This window comes from Conger conger, chromosome 2, assembly GCF_963514075.1.
Source record: "Conger conger chromosome 2, fConCon1.1, whole genome shotgun sequence".
Taxonomy (NCBI): Eukaryota; Metazoa; Chordata; class Actinopteri; order Anguilliformes; family Congridae; genus Conger; species Conger conger.
In genome coordinates, this window is record NC_083761.1 from 48,818,582 (window position 1) to 48,834,599 (window position 16,018).

General features: G+C 40.3%; 2 protein-coding genes across 2 annotated transcripts; both read right to left on the minus strand.

The window, feature by feature from the left end:
- Positions 1–923: 923 nt before the first annotated feature.
- On the minus strand, positions 924–4,287 carry ndufa4a (NDUFA4 mitochondrial complex associated a). Its single transcript, XM_061231691.1, has 4 exons — positions 3,964–4,287; positions 2,705–2,793; positions 2,399–2,459; positions 924–1,336 (listed from the first exon to the last, which is right to left on the minus strand). The coding sequence occupies exons 1-4, from the start codon at positions 4,003–4,005 to the stop codon at positions 1,280–1,282; spliced, it is 249 nt and encodes an 82-aa protein (XP_061087675.1). The 5' UTR covers positions 4,006–4,287; the 3' UTR covers positions 924–1,279.
- Positions 4,288–5,613: 1,326 nt separating this feature from the next.
- slc35b1 (solute carrier family 35 member B1) lies at positions 5,614–15,803 on the minus strand. The gene is made up of 9 exons (XM_061231769.1): positions 15,003–15,803; positions 14,593–14,696; positions 14,242–14,372; positions 11,884–11,914; positions 10,867–11,021; positions 9,668–9,794; positions 8,548–8,654; positions 8,196–8,349; positions 5,614–7,951 (listed from the first exon to the last, which is right to left on the minus strand). The coding sequence occupies exons 1-9, from the start codon at positions 15,122–15,124 to the stop codon at positions 7,899–7,901; spliced, it is 984 nt and encodes a 327-aa protein (XP_061087753.1). The 5' UTR covers positions 15,125–15,803; the 3' UTR covers positions 5,614–7,898.
- Positions 15,804–16,018: the final 215 nt, after the last annotated feature.

The window sequence follows — 16,018 nt, forward strand, 5'->3', positions numbered from 1 at the left end:
TGAGACTGACATAGGATTAGATGCAATGCATTTTTAAATATGGCGGTTGGTCTTTATTTTTTTCAATATGAAAAATTCTACAGGTCCTGGAGCATCTGTTAAGATAGATGTCATAATGAACACCAGTACATACCAAGATATTTACATAACAAAACAATGCACCCTCCGCCCTCCCAATTATCTTACAAGACTTCCATTTTCATATAAAAATGTAACTTCTGAATGCAATTCACTTATGATTATGTGTTTATATAAGCCCACATATCATATAATGAAGCGTTTATAGACTTTTTAATCAGGAAAAAAACTGATTAAAGCAGGAGGTTTTAACATTGTGGCTGATGGGTGTAGAACTAAATAATTCAAGGCAAAAACCCATTAAAATTGCATAACCTTCAGTTAAGTGAATCAGGCCCACCACCCATAACATATTTTGTACAGTTCTAAATAATTTGCTATCAGGTTGAACTGTCCACAATGAACATTTTCGCAACATCATCTTACCTCTGGGATGCCTGGGGTGTTAGAGATTAATTTTAAAATATTACTTTTCGGTGATCCATTTATCCATACATTAGGTGTCACAAATCCCTATCTTCTTAGGCCTATATACTACCTGCTGATATTTTCAATTCACCTATTTCTTGGAAATCAGATTCTCCTCAAGGAGCTATTGCTAACCACTCTCAAAATCCAGCCTCAATGTGAATATTTCTCATTTCAATTTTCAGTTTCATTTTGCCAATTTCAATACACTTCCCATCTTGCACAACAGGACACTTTAAATACACTTGCCAAAAACAGTGCATCTGTTAATAATAATCTATCTTATTCCCTTGTGTCTATATTAGGTCTACACCTGACTCTCTTAATACCCGTATAAAAGCATCTGCAGTTTCCACACACAAACACAGACACACAAGTTGCACAGTTGAACAGCTTTATGGTGTTAGGTTAACAATATGTACAATAAATTAAAAGTTAAAGTTTCAGTTGCCATTAAATGGCAATAATCATTACACAAAAAAAAACATCCACTTTTTTGGTACTGGAGGTTGCCTGCTTTATTACCCTTTTGCAGGCAACCATAAATAATTAAAAGTGACTTAAATCTTAACACATCAGGTACACGTTATCTCCCATTACAAATCTATATAGGAAGAGAAACAAGTGTGCAGTTTGCTTCAGAAATGTTGTTCAGTGGTTTCATTCATAGATTTCTGTTAACTGTGTGGAATGGCTTCCCCAGTGCCATGACTGGCTAAGCATGGAGGTGGCTCTAGAAGTCAGGCCTGTCCTTCTTCAGTTTGTCATAGTCCATGTTTACAGCAAACATCTGCAAAATAATTCAGACCATTTTACAAAACCATTTGGTTTTATATTTGGAACATACAGTGAGCACTTTATAAAGTATTTATTACCTATTTTTTATACTTATTGGTCTTCTGCTGCAGGACTGTATCCACTTAAGTATTGCGTGTCCAGAGATGCTCTTCTGCATATCACTGTTGTAATGTGTGGTTATTTGCGAAATTGTCACCTTCCTGTCAGCTTCGACCAGTCTCCACCTACCTCTCTCATTAACAATGTGTATTTGTATGTTTTTGTTTTTTTGCACCATTTTCTGCAAACTCTAAGAGACTGCTGTGTATGAAAATCACTGGAGATCAGCCGTTTCTGAGATACTCAAACCACCCGTCTGGCACCAACCATCATTCCACAGTCAACGTCACTTAGATCACATTTCTTCCCCACATCTGGTCTGAACAAGAACTGAACCTCTTGACCACATCTGCATGTTATTATGCATTTAGTTGCAGCCACACGATTGGCTGATTAAATATCTGCATTAACAAGCTGGTGTACAGATCTACCTAATAAATTGCTCAGTGAGCGTATATGCGCACCGGTGCCTATTCTGTCAACAACAGTACTGGGATAAATAAAGACAAAATTAGTTATTAGTTATTTGGTTGCCTTGTGTTCATGTAAGGAATGATATCGCATTGGCCGTGCAATTGGGTTCGGTTGCAATTCATATAATAATTTAAACCCAAGTTTACCGGTTTAGCACAGGATAAACTTATCTGTGGAAAGTTTGCTTGACTTCTAATGCCTGAGCACATCAAGAGATTAAAGCTGAAAACTTGATGCAATCATTTCTCGACTCAAGGCAGTATGGTTCAGTAAGGGCATATATATACGTATTCTCAATGAAAACGACAAAATAGCTGGTTGGTGCCCTCAAGTTCTGGGATATACTGAGCTGCACATTAGCAGCCAAAGGCTGCCCAAGTGAACATACCCTGAGGTACACCCCAAGGCAGTAAAGGCTGGCACATTATGGCAACTGCCACCAGTGTTGGGTCATTGAGGAGACGTGCACAACTGTCCGTACCTTATAGCGGTCATTGGGGCCCAATCTGCTCCATGGCTCGGGGTTGTTCTTGTGATCCCATCTGTAAAACGAAGAACAAGCTTATCTCACAACCTCTCCAGTCACAAACTCTAAACATCTGTAACAACGTAAACGGAAAAAAACTATAAATAATCTGAATGCATTGGCTTGGCACAGACCTATAAAAAATCACTAATGGGTTTGGTAGTTCATGCATTTCCAGAACTTGTATTCTTTACAGGATATAGTTCCCCATGAGCTATACAGCAGACAGATGAACCAACTGAACCCCTTAATGACACTCACGAGACGTCAGGGCTGCGCAGGGCAAGACGTCCCAGGTACATCATGGACATTGTCGCTCCACCGCCAATGAAGATGAAGAGAGGGATCAACTGCAGGGTGAGAAATTATTATTTATGGGACCATTCTCATAATTGCATATACTGCAAAACTGTGGAAGGGACCTGTTCTCAATTCAGTCCTCTGGACCATTTATGGAAGAAAACAGCCTGAGGATATAGTCTGTTACTAATTCTGTGGATTCATTACATTATTATATCATTTGTTGGGCAGCACGGTGGCACAGTGGATAGCAAGAATGAAGGTCCGCGGTTTGAATCCCGGCCTGGGCCTGTGCGGAGTTTGCGTGTTCTCCCCGTGTCTGTGTTGGTTTCCTCCGCGTACTCCGGTTTCCTCCCACCATACAAAGACATGCATGTTAGGCTACTTTGCGGGGGCATAACAGGGCGTTGCTGAAAAAGAGCATGCGTGCTCACTCAACTTACCCTGTATAAATAAAGGTTAATAATAATAATAATAATAATAATAATAATAATAATAATTAAACAGCGCGTCCAGTTTCCCTACAGCATTTATTTGTGATCGCTGGGTGCAGTAGTACAGCATTTCCTTGCAAATGTCAGTCGTTGTAGAAAATTCCGACCACATGCGCATATGCAGTTAAACAGAAAACGGAAAGCAAGCTGAACGGTCTTGACCTCCAAACGAAGTAAACACGTTTAACCGCACTGACCTTGCAAGACATAAATATTTACCGCACGTTTACACGGAAGTACACCGCCTCATTTGTTTTAAATACGTCTCGCTAGTAATATGCTGTTAGACTAAAACAAGAAACTGAAATGAGTCAGTAGTAGTCCGTTTGGAGACATTTGGGAACGTTACAACATCCCTACATATCGCTGGCTAATGGCAAACGTCAGATTAGCCAAAATCAAATGTCAACCAACCGCTAGCTACCTTACATCTAGCGATATCAATAGTCGAAATATAACTGCTTCACGCAACACTTAAAGGTACTGCTCAGCAATCCACAGACATCATTACCTAGTTAAGTAACTATTGTATTAATCTAGCGGCTACTAGTATAGTGTAATGTAATACTACTATAAAATATTCAATGTCGGTTCGGACAATTGCACAGCATTAGACACCGTAACGTTAGATATATGACTGTGTCAGCTTCCGTTACAATGTCACCGCACGCTTTCAATGTCATTTAGGTTATGTAAATTGTATTCGCTACCATAATCCGTACTTACTGCAGGGTGGTGTTTGAGCTGTTTAACGACTGTACTCAGCATCCCGGCTATTACAAGTATTTCCTCATCCAAAAACGTAAAAAATTAAGCGGATTTGTTGATGCCTTAACCGAGACCAAAGCAATTTCCCTATTCCGCGTTCGTGCGCCGTGCCCAACTGCTCAAATGAGGGGACTTTCAGTATCTGTGTGGGGGTGCCTAAGAATATACCGTCGGAACACAGAAAGGTGTAACAATAATTACAATAAAAGGGAATACAAATGTAAAAAAAAAGAAGAAGTATAGTTTAAAAACTCAGTATAGCTACCACTCTTCCATTGAATTGTGTTAAATGTATGGAACTCGTTCTCGTCAGGCGGTGTCATAGACATCCCTAAGCCAGAAAAACGCTGTAGCGGCAGCAAGTAAATTCGTAAATCTGGAAATGTTACTGCATTTAAAAAGTAATGTTTTTTCTTCGAAGTTGTTTGCTTGTGTGGCTTTCGTTTCGATTCGTTTCGACAAAACCACTGCCAATTTATATTGAGTAAACGTCCATATTTTTGCACAGGAAAGAGGGTGTTCTCGTAAATTACTCATAAGTAGCGCCACTAGTTTGTTTCCGCCATGTGACCAGCAGGGGTTTAAAGGTGTATTTTAATGGTTGTCCTCCAGGGGTCCTCATAGGCCCTCCAAGGCCTAAATCTATTGACTAATTGTGCAATTGAGATTCTAATTGAGCCATCCAAAATCTAATATGGTGAGAGTCAGAGAGGCTTTCATTGTTTCATTGACTATATCTAATATCTTAACAAGGTCACCTGGTTTCTTCGGTCTGAATTTAACATGTGTCACTTGTAAACATCGTTGTCAATCATCGTTTATGTCTCCTCCTTAGTCCAATCAACTGTAAGTTGCCTTGGATAAAAGCGTTGGCTAAATAACTGTAATGTAATGTAACTTAGATTACTGAGGTAGCCAAAGTGAGATAATTGTTTGGGAAATGGCTCACTTGACAAATAACCCCTATAGTGAAGGACTTAAGTACCAAGTAATGTTTATATCTCAGAAAACTGCATGTTGCACACAATATCACTTGTATGTTAAAGATCCATCACATTAATCTTCCCTTGTATGTTTACATAGTTAATGGTTGAATTGCAATACATATTAAGAAAAATAGCACACTGTATATACACAATGTGGTTGTCAAGTCACCTATGACAGAGAAATCTTTCCTATTTCTAATTTAAAATATCAGTGGTGCCATACTATCAATCTATAAATCAACAAATCTGACTGGTTAGGGTTATTGTGAATACTATATTGTTAATAGTGGATACAAAAATAATATTTGTCATATGGCACCTATAAATGATACTTAAAGGGTGGTCTCATAACTATACTACAAACTTAATATCAGTTTTTGGCTTAGCAGAAAGGAGGTTCTCTAATATATTCCCCATATGGAATAATTCTAGACACCACTGTCACCAAACTAATCAATACAGCCACTATTACTTTGGGACTCAATTAGACCACCATCTAAGGCAATAAACTGTGAATTTGTAGCTGTTGTACTTTTGGCCATGGAGGGATAACAGGAGCAGTATCCAGAGAGGGTATGTAAAACATTTCATTCAAGTCCAGCGAGAAAGAGTAGTCACTGTATGAAATAACATGCTCTTAATTTGCAGTTTTATTATGGGACAGGCTATACAGAAAATATTCAGCCCACTCCTTGCACTTTATCTGGGTTCACTCATTCTGTAAAATCACAGTATAAAACATTTATTGTACATACAGCATATGGACAATATTGTGCCAATCATATGAGCATACTGAGTTTCACTGGAACAATGTCATGTGATGACAAAAACAGGAAGTAGGAAAATGACATAAACAATATATCACTATCATGGAGGGTTTATAAGTGTACTACTATTACTGGTGGTAACAATAATAGTTATTGCAGTATTGTTTAATTACTCTCTGATGTATCGATGTGGGAGGTATTAGCTCCAAAACAGTTTGCGTTCCGCACACAGCAGCACGTGAACAGATGGACAGTGAAAGAACAGCTGCCATAAATGTGCTTTAATGTGCAAAGTGCAGAGAATTCCATACCTCAAACTTGAAAGGGATCGTCATGCAACCCAAAAGAAAAGAAAACAATCCCCCTCCCCTTTCATCCAGAGATCGTCAAAATTCTCAGCTTCATAAATAGACTATATTATTTTTTTGCCACAAGCATACAGTGGAGTTCATAAGTACTTCAAGTTACAGTACTGTAGTTTTGGCTCTGTACTCCACCACACTGGATTCAAAATTTGATGGTATTTGAATCAATTTCAGATGATCAATATAGGAACCTCACTGAGGTTACAGCCCTTTATACATAGTTCCCCCATTTTAGAGGATCAAAAATAATTGGACAAATGAACATAAAGTCTTTTTGCAAATCTTTTGCCTTGATGACTGCCTTAAGTCTGTGACCCACAGACAACCCCAGAGACTGAGAGTCTTACCTGGTGATGCTCTGCCAAGTCTGTACTGCAGCCACCTGTATATCCATGCCGATTCTATACTTTCAAACCAGTTCCAGTTTCATTCCTCCCTTCCTTACTTCTTTAAGCCACACATCACTTCTGAATATCTAAGGCTGAAAAAATATCTACAGTAAACACTAAAGCGTCAGCATTAAGACTGTAAAGTTCCATTGTATTCATATTTTGGCCACAGTTTAAAATGACAAAGAAAAATTATGGTCATGATTCTAAATATTTAAAAAAACCACTTAACTAAAATATGCTTACTTCCCTAATCTCCTTCTAATATTTATGACATTTTTTATTAACCTTTATATAGGGTCAGTTGACTATGCACACAGGTACGGGGAGAACATGCAAACCCCACAGAAAAAGGCCCAGGCCGGGATTTGAACCCAGGACCTTCTTGCTGTGAGGCAACAGTGCCATCCACTGCACCACCGTCCATATTTCAGCACCCATATTAATTCTATCAAAAATTAAAACATTAAAATTAAAACATATAGGAGAGACAACCATGTTCTTCTTTAATTCTTCATTTTCCCCTGTAGTTCTCATTCATTTTGTCATTGTGATTGAGGTGACAGAGACTTGAAGTGGACCAACTGATTTCCTGGATACAGGTAATGGAGTAAGTTTATGCAAAGACTGCATAAAACATTTGCTCACACTCTGATTACAGATTTACAATGCTCACTGCCAAGGGCACAGGTCATAACTGATCAGGACACGTGATCTGTCATACAGCAGATATTGTTCTACCATAAGACACAAGAGCTGATATTATAGTACACAAAAAAAATCAGTTATTCCTTGTGTAAATAGGTGACTTATGACCTCTCCGAATTTGCATGGAGGTATGTACGAACATGAATGCGGACAGTAGTGGGCCATTGGGCCTACAACTAGCCGTGTGTACAATATATTTACTGTACATAACCTTAGTGTTAGAAATTTGTTTCGTTTTCCATCTTCCATTGAGATTGTTTCTGTAATTCTCAGTTCCTGATTTCACCTTGGCGATTATAAAGGACATAAGTAGCAGTTGGAACTGGAATGTAATATAGCATTGTGCCGATTCTTATTCATAACTGCTGTATGAGACAAAGGCAATTTGCCTCTCTCTGCTCCCATTATTTTTTGCTGAATAACAGTTCAATGTAGGGCACATGATTTTTCCAAAGGAATAAAAGTATAATGCATACAATTTAGTTTGGAGCAGAGAAAGGTTCTATAAACTAGCACTTTAAGCCATCTGAGCACCAGGAACCTAGATTGACTATAGAGGAAAAATAAAGCAGGAGATGGTTGGCTGTTTGAGCAGACTTGAGTCGGGGAATCTCATCGAGACAGACAGACAGGAGTCCACTCTGTTGCCCAGCCAAGTGTAGTGACATGACCCCGGTTCTAGTGCGTCGTTTTTTTAGTCAGCTTCCCAAATCTTGCGTCCAGTCCCAGACCTTAAAATATAGATAAATATTGAAACAGAGATGAGCTCAGAGACTCTGGTGAAAATTGAACATTTTCAATTCGTACACAATGCAATTGAACAAATCCGACAAGGAATCATCAAGATGCCAGTACGGCAACAGGGAAGTTGTGGGAAGAAACTGGGAAAGAGAGAGAAGATGGAGAGAATAGAGAACAGAGGGAAGAAAAGAGAGGGGAAATGAAAGAAGGGCTGGTTCGACAGCTATGACTCACCCATGAATACCAGGACAGTGCCGACCCACTGCAAGCTCCTCATGTTATTTCCGAAGAGGATCACAGAGCCAAGAATGGTGAAGAACTTGCGTGTGGTCGTCATGATGGAGCATGTAAGAGGTCCAAAGTACACCACTGTCATAAAGATGAAAGACTGGGAAGGAGGAGTTGGAAAACAGTTAGAAGTAATAACAGCAGACCAGTAGGGGGGGCCTTCTTAGACTCAATAGAAAACCAATGCGACAGCGAAAGGCAAAAGGTGCTGTTGGATCCACCATCTTTCTGAGGACCAACCACCTTGGATTGACTCATCCTCCATTTTGAAAGAAATCATCTGAGTCACATTACCAACCTGGCCCAAGGCACTGGTGAGACCGAACAGTAAGATGTTGTAGAAGATGGCGGGATGGCGGTCAGTGAAGCTGAGGAACTCCCACACCTCTCCGGTCCACACAGCTCCTGCAAGAGGCATGGAGAGGACAACTTCCTAAAATAAATGACTGAAGTGTTGTGCGAGGCCAGAGGCACTGAGGCAATGATCAGACTGACTAATTCAGAGCAGCACAGTCCAACTCACGTTATCTTTTTTTTAAATGTTTTGCCTCCCTAACAAGATTTATGATCAGAGATTTATGTATTTAATGCATGCATTTAGCTTTTTTTTTTAATCAAAAGAATGTTCAATGTGAAATGTATGAATCTAAAATATGATAGCCTTTTAAAAATATATATATATTAAGCAGATTATTTATATTAACTATATACATCATCATATAATATATTTAAAGTAGAGCACAACATTTATTTAAAATGTGTTGATTGTTTTCCGATTACATTGTAAGCAACTGACTCCCCCTAGTGGGAGATTGCACAAAAGGCAACTCCAGTTGGGTATATCCAGGAAGTTGGGCATACTGTCACACTTTTCTCAGGCACATATTTTGTATTAATTTCATCTTCATATCATATTACAGTACAGAGTTATAAACAGTTAAGCAGAGGGTGTGCACTTAAGTAGAGGGTGTTGTCACATTGGATTTTTCAACAAATAAGAACACAATCAAGTCATTGTGAATGTATTCATTTATATTTATTTAAAATTTTAAACCAAATATAACCAAAGGACCAGCGGAGCCAGATGTGGGAAGTGCTTTGACCCCCAAGCGCAATTGCTGGTACCCCCATTATTGTCAGCGGCCAATCTCTGTGACCAAGAACAATGCGACACGACAAGTTGTGTGATTTTGACCACATGTAAACAGGAAGTTAACCTCAGAACACATGTCACACAAAATGGTTATTCAGTTTTTGAGGTTGTGTCTCTTCTTTTGGAGAATTTACAGTGTGAAAACAACTAACCCATGTGACAACTTACCCAGCTCTCTCCTACATGTATATTAATGGCATTTGGTAGATGCTCTTACATTCTTTTGGTGAAGGTGTGCAGATATGGGCACGGTCACGTGACTTACCGATTCCCAGCACCAAGGAGGACCACAGGTTAACGTTGAGCATCATGTGGTTGGGGTTGGTCTGATAGTGTGCCCGCATGTAGTCTTGAGACACACCTGTTAGCCCGTCCAGGGTCAGAGAGAGCAGCTGAAGCACAGGGTCACAAGCAGTGTGGACAACAGTGAAACATGAAGTCAAGCCAAGAGGGCAGGTGCAGGAGCACACAAGCAGGAACTCATCCAATATGGGCCCTTATCAATAGAGACATGATGTGCCAATGCAGTCACACATCGGATGAACAGACACGCCATCTCTCAAGTCTGAAGTCAGTTGGATGTTGAAGTAACAAGCCAGAGATCACTCAATGGGCCTCATGCAAGAACCATTCTTACGACCAGATTTGTTGTTAAATCGCACGTACGAGTAATTTAAGAGAACTTGGCGCATTCAACTATTTTCGGCTGTTTATACACTCACCGAACACTTTATTAGGAACATTTTTACTTTATTACACCTACTTATTCATGTGATTATCTAATCAGCCAATTGTGCAGCAGCAGTGCAATGCATACAATCATGTAGATACGGGTAAGGAGCTTTAGTTAATGTTCACATCAACCATCAGAATGGGGAAAAAATGTCATCCAAGTGACTTTGACCGTGGAATGATAGTTGGTGGCAGACAGGGTGGTTTGAGTATCTCAGAATCTGCTGATCTCTTGAGATTTTCACGCACACTAGTCTCAAGAGTTTGCAAAGAATGGTGCAAAAAAAATTAAAATAAATCCAGTGAGCAGCAGTACTGCACACAGAAACGCCTTGTTAATGATAAAGGTCAGAGGAGAATGGCCAGACTGGTCAAAGCAGACAGGAAGGTGACAGTCACGCAAATAACCACACATTACAACAGCGGTATGCAGAAGAGCATCTCTGAACACACAATGCATCATAACTCTAAATGGATAGGCCGCAGCAGTAGAAGCCTAAAAAATATGACAAATAAACACCTAATAAAGTGCTCACCGAGTATATTTCTTAGCTAAGAAAAATATACCAACATTTTCTAGTTGTCCTGACCTGTCATACAAATCACATAAGCAACGCATTAGTTAAGAGCGTTGGTTGAATCTGATGGGGCACACTCGCACAATAAGAGAAATGAAACTGTTCTTGCATGAGGCCCGATGCGGCCCTGGAGACACATCCTGGGGAGACTCACTAGCAGCATTTCCCCGAAGCCAAAGAGCCGCTCGTCACCAGAGGCCTTCTCGGGTTTGTACATGAAGAGAGCCACCCCGCTCACGATCAGCAGCACGCACAGGTACTTGGACAGCGGGTACTTCTTCCTCAGGATGGTCACCCCCAGGAGCATCACTGCCGACAGGGGAGCAGAAATCAGCAGGGTTCAGGTCCTGGACAGGTCCTGGACAGGTCCTGGACAGGTCGCCAGTCCATCGCAGGGCACACACACCATTCACTCACACACTCTTACCCACAGGCAATTTAGACTCTCCAAAGAAAATTCATTAATTGGAAGGAAAAAAATCCTGGAATATCACTGCAATTAAAAAATTCCTAAATTGGAATTTCATTTAATTTATTGCATTGACCAAATTGAGAATAATTTATTCCAGGCCTGCTTGGCACTCGGTCACCCATGTCCTGCAAAAGGATCATTTTCTTCAAATTTTCTGGGCAACAGTCAGTGATCAAGCACACCGAGGTGGGTTGAGAGAGGAGGCATATTGTAGTGCAAATATAATCTTAAATAACTATAATGCAACAGAGTTCTAACAATTACACAAGACCCACACACAAAGGGGAGGCTCTAATCGCCTTGCAATTGTGCCCAAAATTGTGTCAATGCATGTTCTGTGAAAGACATCTGCAACCATAACATTGCAAAAAGCCATCCACTGACCGACAAATAACCCAGCAATTACCAGAGAATGTTCTTTACAGGGTAACTCTCAGAGCTGGTATGTTATCCCCAATTGGTGATAGATATGGATTTATGTCGAGTCACTCAACCTTTTATAGGTACAGCTGACAAGAAAATGAGAAACGTGGCTGAACTTCAATGGTCAAACACATCGCAGTGTATTCTAACAATCCAGCACTTAGGAAGTGTGGGCTACCCCACGTCCCCTTTACACTAGACTGAGGACACTGTGGAATCTGATAATGACTGCCTGACTTCTGTGTGGATTAAGGCAAGTGCAGTGAGCCCACCTACCTGGGATGGGCTTACAGGATTTCCCCAGCACCTGGCAAACAAATCCCAAAAGGAAGAAAAAATTAAAACAAAGCTTTTTTTTTCACCTCCTTCCCATTTCTTCCCTGTAAGTCAGTTTGAGTCTGAATGCTGGCAACAGCTGTGGTGACGTGTACAGAGAAAACAGCAGAGGATCAAGGGCATGTTTAGTCCTCTGGCCAGGGCACTGTGACCCTGCCTGAGGGGAAATATGCATGCCACTGCTGGCTGGGCACAGACTTCCTCGCATAGACCAGTCATGTAGAATCATGTTCTTTCATAAGCAAGCAAGGGACAGAGACAGCAAACAGGACAGGGAAGGGGAGCTGACCACTGCCTGATTGCCTGAACTAAAGCCAGCAGGAACTATCCACAATCGGGACTAATCTTGGAGCCAGGGATGGGCAGTATTTCTGATACATGCATTAGAAATATGTATTTGAAATACAAAATAGACTTTTCAAATTTGTATTTTTATGGTGAAGACTCGCAAAATACTTTATAGTTCTATATTTACCATACAATACCAAAAATACTTTTCCCACCCATACTTAAAACTCATTAACCTACTGTGGGCCAAACCTAGGACCAGATTTACTAAGCCTTTTGCGATTTTCAGGCACACATATGACGCATTCTGCATTGTATGTATCAAACTGCACGGGGCAAGAACCGCAGAATGCAGTTTTTCAATAATTTTAGAATGCCATTTAGGTGAGTCATCACAAGCTGCACTTCTCTCCTTAATGCATATGAATGTAATGGTGGATCGCGGAAATACAGAGTGGGGATATTACAAGTGTGTCTGATTATGTATGAATGAATTTACAAACTTACAGACGGTCGATTGTGCGGGAAACAGAGGTGCAACCCGAAACAGAGACACAGGCTCTGAATCTTGAAAAAACTTGACTGAATGAATATTTGCAACAAAACCACACTATCTGAACTCCAAGAAATCATTAACAAATTATTCATATTAAATATGAATGAATGCTTGCAGTCTAGCAATATTTCAAGCTGGATGTTTGAACAAATATTTATAAAATAATTTATAAAATATCTCATGTGAAGCAGTGGGAAATGACTGAAATAACGTGCTCAACCATAGTGACAGTAAAAAGTGCTTCAAGTTTTAAAAAATAGCTGCCACAGCTGGAATATGTACATATTTTGTCTTGCGCTGGTTACGCTTTTACGTGGCAGCCGATACATGGATATCGGCACATGCAGTGACGATATTCAAAGCACTGAATACGTGTTTTCACTGCGTTGTTTAAGATCTGCCTCATTCGCTAAATGCGGTTTGTAGTCAGTCCCATTCGCTGATTGCGTAATGAGCTGTAGCTTTCGTAAATAAGACATTCATTTCAGGCAGACTGCGACCGCAGCAACACACACTCGCCAGGCTTCATTTTGCGCTGCGAGCTTAAATCTTGCCCCTAGTGCGCGAACTTAATTTCAGGGTTCCTGGGCCCTTTCCAATGAGCTGGGCTACAGTATTTTATAGTTTATTTCGATACATTAGCATTTGGGGTATTTTGTATCAAAATACATTTTCATTTATCACTGCCTGGAGCACATTTGTGTTTATTTCCCACTACACCTCAGGAACTGTAAAATGATGCAAAGTAAGTTGTGGTCAAGAACTGCATCAAACTACTTAGTCAGTCTGCCATTCCAGTTATTGTAGTCTAATTTTATGCAATCCTGCTTCAGTTTTGTTTTGTTTTTTACCCCCAGCACTGTTTACCTGAGTGGTCTATGCCCACTTCAGCTAAATGCAAATAAATCTTTTGGTACCTTTTCCAAATGAGTCGCAGACTCAAGTTTCCTCTCAGATGGAACCCTCCGACTAGATCACTGATCATGGCTTGTAAATTGCTGCACTAAAGTCACAGATTTTAATGTATCACTTTGTGTTATTTAGTTTTATTTCTTGCATTTCTACAACTGTAGTTATTATTTACCGACAGTGGGCTCCAGAATTATTGCCATTATTGATAAAAATTAAGAAAAATATAAGAATATATATACTTTTATTTCAATACAGTTATTCTCATGGTTCAATGTTTTTTTTATCAAGTGTTCTCATTTTTTTCTGAAAAGCATAGGCAAGGTATTGGCACCCCAAACAACCATTGCAAATACTATAAAATCGAACAAACATAAATTATCGAACAAACATAAATTGGCATTTATTTTACTGAAGTTAATCTCAATCTAACGGAATACTATTGTGTCATTCCATCACTTCCTGAGAAAGGGAGTGAGAGACACAAACAATGCCACATACAGAAGAGAAAAACACAGGCAATGACTGTGTTGCAGGGTACGGACCTGGGTTGGATAGTTGACGTATTGCAGAGCAGAGGTGCTGGACACCATGGCTCCCAAGTAGGAGAGAGAACATACACCATAGAGCCAGCTTGTGGTGTGATCAGACTTGGAATGGTCAAAGAACTGGATCACTGGGAGAACAATGAGAATAAATATGCAGAACCTCTTACAAGTGAGGGATGACACAATACATCTTTCAAGCCTGAAGCTCCATAAATCAAATATTAACACGTTTCCAAGTTTCAAGACCTTGGGTGTATGAGAGTTTAAACGTTTTTGTGTTCTTTTATTATTGTGGGTTTGGCAGGTATGCCTGTCTGCATTTCAATGTGGAGCGCTAACGTTACTCACAGATCTTGGCAAAGAAGACGTTGGTGATGCACTGAATGCAGACAAGGGTTGTGGCATACGAGAATTTCTCCTCCTTGTCGCCCAGTCGGTAGACGCCTCTCGTACTGTAAATGTACAGTACATTACTTCGGCATAAGTCACTCCGTTGCAACAAAGTAGACAGAACTGCCTACATACCACCGCGCAGAATCAGACTCAGCCTCCTAGACGGTCTACCTAAAAGCATTTTAGCTTCAACGGAGAATGAAGATGAAGCTGAAATGCTTATATTTAGACCGTCTATGTTGATTCTACGCGTTAGTTAACATTATTACAGCAGTATAATGGGTTAGTAGGCTACAAAATGTGGATAACGCTAACTTGGCAGGAATGCGTGCGGAAAACTCCAGCTAGTAAGTAAAATTACTCACATAGTCTCCTGTAAAATTCCATAGTAGAAATAACAAATAAAGACCCCTATAAAATAAACAAGAAGTCGAAATCGCTCGCTGTGTAACAACGACGCCTTCTCTGTGCCTTTGCCTGTAGCCATACTGTCCCCAAACAGCACCGGTGTCTGCACCAACGCAGTCCCGCTCCCCACGCTTTCCAGTCTTGCGTCTCGCTCCACTGTGCCGCTGTCACGAGCCAAACTATGGTTCCGGTATCCCTCAAAAATAGGGGTTTCTCGGTCAGTCCAAGGTATCCGTTTCTGGGGCAGGTCACCTATCCTATCCAGTCTCGAATCATATCACTGAGCAAGCCGTGTCCGCGCTTAAGGGGAAGACAGGGGAGTGGATTGTTGGTCACCCACGGCTCCCACTTCAATTCCAGAATAACTATTTTCCCAAAACGTCCCCAACAATTCTTCAGAGCCCTGTCCGTAAGAGCCCCGCAACCGCTCGCAGTAGGATTCCTAAATGTATTTTTCGCTCTCATATGTCCGGAGTTAATTCAATCGCTGTTAGTGCGGTTTTTCAGTTTAATCTATAATTGTCTCAGTATGATATGTCTACACTCTGTTTCATTCAGGTGAATGTCGCGTCAACGTGCGCAAAACCAAACGAACCAATGAGCTCAGGGATGCCTTTGTACTTGCCAGAACTTTGTTGGAAATATGCCAATTGTAATTTTAAAGGCAGCCAAGGTGGGTAAATACTTGTCAATGCCACGTGTTCAATACAGTGGTTCACTGTGATTACAGGTTTAAGACCCACCCATATTGAGACATAGATAATTATCTGGGCAAACACGATGTATTTTTCGGATGTGTAACCCTACAGTTAACATCTTTAGCTGTAACTTACATACACCAGAACCGTCAAGCTCAAGTCAATAGCCAGACACAAATGCATTATTACGGTTATTCCTATACTTTCTAGTATATCATCCTACGTTACATATCTGTTCTAGTTCGCATCTAAAAAGGATGTATTGACATACATAT